The following is a 7568-nucleotide window of genomic DNA, read 5'->3' as shown; positions in this document are numbered from 1 at the left end:
AGAGTAAATTAATTTTGTGAAATGTGCTGTCGAGTTATTTTTGCCCAAAAAGTACGTCCATCTAGTCTCAAATCATCTTGACCCATAGAGCCCCCAAGGTGGTCATAAAATATAGCTAAACACACTGATTCTCATAGCTACTGCATTTAACTAGCTAGCCATGTTCGATTTGTTATGGCAAATGTGGGGCCTAGGTATTGAGGATTCTGTGGTGTTGTTAGGTTAATAAATGTTCCAAAATAGCCTCACGTTTTAAAATTCGATTCGAGGTGTACCAAATGTTTAATCTACGTGCATTCAAGAAGGTTGTACAGTTTAATAATGGCGGAGTGGCTCGTGCAGAAGATCGCACTGCACAACCTTTGAAACAGGTAGAATAATTAAAACATTCTACTATATAATAGGGGGGACGGGTCGGTAATAACTTTGTTTATTGATGTTGGATTATCTAAGACTTAGTAAAAAACATGTGGTGGTAATCTGAAATGTGTACATGATTCAGTTGCGAGGACAGTAATACCATTATGAAATATCATGCCTGGAAGAAATGTGTCACATCTGAATTAATCTTCACATCGTAGAACCATTGTTACGCTCTATAGTAAACCGAAATTTAACCAGTCCATTATTTAGCTGATGCGGTTTTATGTTAGCAATGAGGATCTAATATATCTGCACTATTGTCGAATGACCCATCACGTGCTCGTCGATGCTCAGCCAAAAAAAGATGATCTTGAAAAAGATCTTTATCTTCATATGATCGAGGATGAAATCATCGCACAGACTTAGCTATTTATGTAACTTGGCCTGTTTGTCAGAGACTTGACTCCAAGTTTCTTTCATACAAAATACAACATATCTCTAACATCAGTCGAAGCCTGTTGGGGACTTTTCCTGACTTTGCCCCAAACGTATTACAGACACCGCTTGAATAACTGGGAATTATCGAGAGACCGTCGGCATTCTTAGAAGTGTTCTGAAAACACATTGAGAAATATTACAGAAATCGTTGCTTGCAGGCTTCTGTAGGCTTGGACAAGATAAAGTCTCATCTATTATACAAGCTACATTTCTATGGAATCCGCTCTTTAGTTTGAACTCGTGTGTGTATGTGTAGCATGAGGTTTCCTTGACTACGGTGTGATTTCGTCGCGCCGCTTTTACCCATATGGGCACGTGGCCTCCACCCATGCTGCTTTATGATCAATTGACAATGAAACTGTCGGAAGTGGTACTGTTATCATCAATCGGATCGAATAAATACTGCCGCTTATCGGGATGACCAGTAGAGGGTTTGAGCTCGTTGGCTCCATTATATCTGTTAGGCCACACCGATGGCGACTTAGGTATGAAGAAAGGAGTATTGATTTAGGTGAGTGCGTGTGTTTGTGTGTGTGTGTGGGTGGGTGGGTGGGTGTGCGTGCGTGTGTGTGTGTGTGTGTGCACGGGTCTGAGAGATTCTAGGAAGCTGAGTTCTGGGAATAGCACCTGACCTTCGAAGGGATGCGTAACCTGATTTTCGGACAAAAGGGAAGAGAGAAATGGGTGAGTGAGCTTATTGGCGTTAGCTCAAATTTATTGTGACGAACTATTCATTCTAGTTGAACCTTGTGAGCGTCCAGTAGTGAGCTACGATTTGGTACTACGATATACCTTAAGGTATTTCAACACGCAAAAGACACACAACATTTACTGAGCTAAGGTAAGCCTTGGGGAAAGTGAATTGCATAGAAGATGAAGATTCATAGAAAACAGTCTAAATGACTTTTTCAACCGGTCCGACAGTTGATGTACACAAGGTGGGTGCAAGCACAATTTTACAGTATTATTAGAGTTTCGGGCTAAGCAAGAATATGTATATTGCGTTTTTATAATAATATAATACGAGCGGGATTTTACCTCACCTCAAAAATTTACCGATGCTCCGAGAAGCATAACATCAGGATACGTTGTCTCGTCATGCGTTTCTTCATTCGCTGTTTAACGTTATCTTGTCACTTTTTCGTCAGAGAAAAAGTAACAAGATAATTTTTTCCATCTAAGCCAGAGTTAACAATTCAAACTCTATTTTACCACGTAATAGCTATCCCATAGCAGTTTTTCCTACATAGCCTTTCTATAATGCTATGTTCCATTCGAACCATTCCCTTACTTTGTTGTCTCGTTGGTATTTAAACTTGTTGCGAGATCACTGATACGTGTTTGTTTGCTATACAACAATTGTTTGCTACAATATACCTGCCTACAATATATCAGCGTGCTGGGAGTCAACTGTTCGATGCAATATATCTAACGGCGTAAGCACCGGACATAGAAGACAAAAAAGGGTTTTACTTTTCAAGTCTGGCCTGTTACGTTCGTATAGCCGTATAAATGAAAAGACACAGGCGAGATGATTAGCGGTGTACATCGATGTCTTCACCGCTGACCCGTCAACTGTCTTAACTGTTTTCTAACTAATTGCTTATTACCTCTATAAACCTTTTTCACTGTTCTATATATATTCACCTTTTTACGTATGTTAAGCACCCCCTTTATTAAGCTTTTATTAAATTATATTAAACTTTATTAAGCAATACTAACCACGTCTAGCTATGTAGGCGCAGCGTATTTTTCTCTGTGCCCATCGAATCAATATTTTATCAATATCAATGATTTAAAGGCACCTTTCCCCGTACTACGTGCTATATGTATTATTACGAAGCGTTAAATTAGACAAAATATCAATTATTCTTTTAAGTAGAATAATTAGTTCTCAGCTATGTCTGTCACAGGAAAGACAATGGACGTATATTGGATACGATATGCCTAGCCGATACTATTCATCTATGGACAAAGAGACCCTAGAAGATCGTAGAATTCTAGTACAAGGAATCACTTATTCGGTTTGTTAGTTAGAATACTTCATAATGTGGACAACTGTGTGCTGCGAGAAAGAGGTTCATAATGTTGTACTCACTAGTGTCGTAGCACTTGTAAATGGAATTAATTTCAACAGCAATTCCCAAATCAAAGGCGTTGTTATTTTGAATCCAGGAATGGCATTAGGAATTTTCACTCAAATCATTTCTCTGAAGTCCGTTTAACCGTAACAGAGTTGAGTTACCGACGTTACACTGTGTTGAACCTCTTCCGCCTCCCTTCCCCCCGCCCCTAACGGAAACTCGTATGAGAGAATCCATGATGTGACCGTCACGACGGTACGAATTCTGGGACTGTACATTTTATACTTATTTTCCTGAGTCACATTTTCAACATTTCCGCGCTTCAAGTAATTAGTAATCTTAAACAGGCGTATCACGGTACCATTATTTTTATTAAGTTAAAGTGGTTTCATTATCGACCTATTTTTGGGCCTACTAATATAAATGGACACTGAGAGGAGAATGGCAATACTTCATTCCGTTTCATTGTCCCGATTATGTTTAAACGTCTTAATAAATGTTTAAGATGTCGAGCTATCGCGACGGTTTCGTCCGGAAGAACTTCGTTCTCACAAGTACTCAAAAGCCGTTACATTGACATTGTTCGGTATTATAAAGCTAGAGCAATTGACCCTAATTCACAACGGTACCGTTTTTTTTCGGTACAAGCATAATGACATTTTTCTACTTATAAATCGATCCCTAGTTTGATTTTGCTGTGACCCGCCTAGCTTTTGTATTCTGGTATAATTGGCTTTTGATAAGATATTTTCAACTCGGCAAATTTGAAGTCAGATCGTAGTAAAATTAGACAAGGCCATCTGCTAACTTGCGGCCATCAGATTTTAAGATATGGCAGTTTTCTCATGATAGGTACAAATATCGAACATTGTTTTTATCTTCGTGCTGGCTGAAATGAATTAGCGAGCGTTGACAAAGCACCGATCATTGTCGTCACGCTGCTTTCATCGGTGAGTTTGACGTCCTCATGTGACGTGAGTAAACCCGTTTGAAACTTCTTGCATACCTCGGCCTCAACGCTGTAACTGCCACACGCTAAACTAAACAATTCTCCTGAAATCCTTTCTAAATATTGCTTCACAAAGTTAACCGTGTCTTCATCGCATGTCTTACGTGCTGCCACTTCGGCACACCGAGTATAGGATACGAAATTGCAACACGCCCGTGGAATCCTTTCTCGGACAGATTTGCCTAAATACATTACAATTAGCCCAAATCAATCGTTAGTTTCTATGCTATTGTTTGTAAGAGTTATGGTGGCATCCTGTTCCGATATTTCTCTTTTTGCTTTAATACCTATACGATCTCAGCATTAAAAACTGTAGTATTGTAAACTGGGAAATATAAATTTAATCTTGCCAGATGTCTCCCTACTTGTACAAATCACGTTCGTGATACATCAAACAATTTAGGAGAAATTGAGACTTACCATGATCATCCTCCATCGAGGAACGAATAGAGGCTATAAGACGCGCGCTGCAGTTGTACATATCTGAGGATATTTTATGGATACAAGGTGCCATCCGCAAATAAGAGGCATGATAATCGGATTCTGGATCACAACGCTGTTCGTATTCTTCATGAATCGCGTCATAAAACAAACGCGAGAGGCCTTTCTTGACGCTCGAGTGACATTTTTCTGATCGCTTGCGTACGCAATCTTCAGAAGCTGCTTGGCGCTCGCAGTGCTCCTTTAATTGCTCAGTATTCGCAGGAGCCATCACCTAGGAAATGAGAAATATTATGGTTCAATTCCTAACCATGTAGTCGACTTTAATAAGTAGAGAGCACGATGCCTCCAAAAAAGCGTGACATATGCTCACAGTCGACGGCGACATACAGGGTAATTGAGAAACGTTCAATAATATCGATTGCTCTTCAGTTTAGATTCGTTAAACGAGGCTAAACATGAACAACGTCAGAGCTATACGCGAGTATCTGGAGTGTCTTTTTCCGTTCAGGAACACAGCTGTGATTAGATCTATCTCACAGTTAAATACTTTCAAGACAGGGGCGTTATAGAAAAAACAACAAAACACTAGGTCTTTCTACGTTGACGACGATTTCGTGGAACGGGGAGATGAGCATAGTGTGGCAGCGGCTACGAGAAAGGCAAAACGATAAGTAGAGAAATTACCGATTTATAATAATATATTGTATTATTATTATTATTATGTAGTATTCCATTTAAGACGCGGTTGTTTCCAGACTAGACTGGCCACACTTGCAGAAATAACCTCTCGAAGGTTTTTATCCTATCTATAAACGCTTTTTTGCGTTTTACAGATTGCTGCTATTCAAGCAATTTATAACATGACGATGACGAATGAATCTGATTTTATATAGTTGCATTTATAAAGTGACAACAGTTATTAGCAAGAAAGATCGTCAAGTCTATATTTGCTGGCAGAAAAAAGAAATCTGGAACTATCATTGCTGAATTGGCGGTAGAGCTTAACATCTGGCCTGTATAATGTACCCTTTATAGCTAAAACTAAACATTTACACATATTCAAAGGGATTTTTTTTTATTTCTTTTATAAATACAAGCAAACTGACACTTCAATAGCATTTCTGATAGTGGCCTAACAGCGGTTTCGAGTTATTTAATATACGCATGCTTATATACCTTAATCGATTACCTCGTTGAGGCTGGTGGTCCAAAGGAAGATATACTGTCCGCACTTGTCTAAGTAAGCGATAGTACATTCTGGGTTGTCCGCTGGAGCTGCAACACAGATCAGTCGCTCTCCAATTGCTAGAAGTAACGCGGCGACGACGACGCCGAAACGTGAAGGCCTAAGAGCGGACATCCGTTTGAGGTTTGGCAAATGCATCTCGGCGATGTTTTTCTTAATGGAGTCAAGCAGAATGGATAAGCGAAGCCAAATAGGGTAAGAGTCGCCAACAGCCACACTGTAATTAAAACAAGAGCGACACAAACAATAGGATTCGCTATACCGAAAATAATAATATCATATATATATAATATAATAACATTCGTATCTGAATACGGTTGTCAGAAAGATACCACAAACATAAATGTAAATAACTGCAGGGATTATGGGTTGAATTTAATTGGCCAAAAGGCACTGCGCAACTGGGTCCATCCTGCAAGGTATTCCTTCCGAAAGCTTCTACATTGCTGTTGTTTTTATGTTATCGTATCACACACGTTACTGTAAGCGCTTTGGAAGCGCTCGCGACGATGTGAACATTTTTGGACAGCGTATTTTCCGTAGATCTGAAGAACTAATCTTGAATTAGATGATCACGAAGTATAACTTTTGAAGTGAGCTACGTTTTTTTTTTTTATCTATTAAAGGCTTCATAACATAGTTCTTCCTCTCAAACTAGCACACGTCTACCTCAAAGACGTATAGGCTTTGTCCACGAATAGGAAAACTCTTACAAATAAACAAACACGTTATCACAACGTAAACGACTTTTCTGCGTAGAAGTTTTGTCCGCATAAGACATATCGATGCAGTGTTATTCAAATCAAAGCGTGGTCCACATGCCCTATTCGAATTGAGGGTACACTGCGGCGCTTTCTATTTATTTGCGTTTATTCATACGTCCGGAGTATACGCGGACATGTTGCTAGCGTTAGTTCAAATATGAGATAGTGTTAATGCACAGTAGTGCTACATAAACAATATCGCTTGATCTGGTCATTTGGCCTCATGGAAAAACGTCAATTATTTTTATTTTTTTCACCTGCCTAAATTTTTTTCTTAGGTTGTTAGCTACTCGATTTTACAAAATTGATTCATATTCAGTTGGCGTTTAAAAGATTACTACAACGTTACATACCATTTCGTTGATATGGATCGTATCTAGCCCCATTCTAACGCAATAATCGATTGAGCCTTCCTGCATGGGGACTCAAGAAGCCAAAAATCGTGATTTCTAGTAGTACAAGACAGTCGAAGTGATGTTTATTATATCAACGAGACCTACTAAGACGCCACCGATACACCTTACAACCGCCATTAACACTCTCTTTATAATGAAAAAAATGTACACCTTCTCGACAAACACCGACCTCCGAAGTATCTACAAAAATCGACCAAAATATCTTATTACGAATGCTCTGGCTACTGGTAAATCATGGAGCACTGAACCTTACGATGAAGATTTGCAGCGAAGCGTCTGATGATCTAGTGCTTTACAATATATGTAGAAAATTTTCTTTTATATAAGAAGCCGAAATGAAAGACCCTTCCCGAATAGGGCAAGGGAAATCTGTTACGAGGCAAACTGTCTAAGTCTGCGGGACTTTTATTGACCTCCAGATCTGGAAAGCAGAAATACAATCCGAGGCCGCGGCTGTATCCGACGCCACCTGAAGAGGAGGAAAACAAAATAAATTCAGTTTTCCCTTTACCTCAGCGGTCTCCCAGAAATTACCTCGTGAGCTCGCGTCAGCGACAATATGAGGGTTGAACGTAATCAGCGGTATCTTTTGAGAAATTTTTCAAGTGGAACCGTATAGGTTTAATATTGGCAGTATTAACTATGCGGCTCATACGCTATGATGTGGTAAATTTGCAAAGGACAAAAAATGAAATCAGGAAGTTGATCGTCACCCTTCGAAGTAGCTTTGCTAGTAGGCCAATC

General features: G+C 39.4%; 1 protein-coding gene across 1 annotated transcript; it reads right to left on the bottom strand.

Moving 5' to 3' along the window:
- Window positions 1-3297: 3297 nt before the first annotated feature.
- On the bottom strand, window positions 3298-7138 carry LOC111271197 (uncharacterized). The gene is made up of 4 exons (XM_022851859.2): window positions 7078-7138; window positions 5588-5861; window positions 4375-4669; window positions 3298-4136 (listed from the first exon to the last, which is right to left on the bottom strand). Exons 2-4 carry the CDS (start codon window positions 5780-5782, stop codon window positions 3820-3822), a joined length of 807 nt encoding a protein of 268 aa, XP_022707594.1. The 5' UTR covers window positions 5783-5861; window positions 7078-7138; the 3' UTR covers window positions 3298-3819.
- Window positions 7139-7568: the final 430 nt, after the last annotated feature.

This window comes from Varroa jacobsoni, unplaced genomic scaffold, assembly GCF_002532875.2.
Source record: "Varroa jacobsoni isolate VJ856 unplaced genomic scaffold, vjacob_1.0 scaffold_168, whole genome shotgun sequence".
Classification (NCBI taxonomy): Eukaryota; Metazoa; Arthropoda; class Arachnida; order Mesostigmata; family Varroidae; genus Varroa; species Varroa jacobsoni.
Note: the sequence above shows the minus strand (reverse complement) of the source record. Positions and strands in the feature narration are given on the sequence as shown.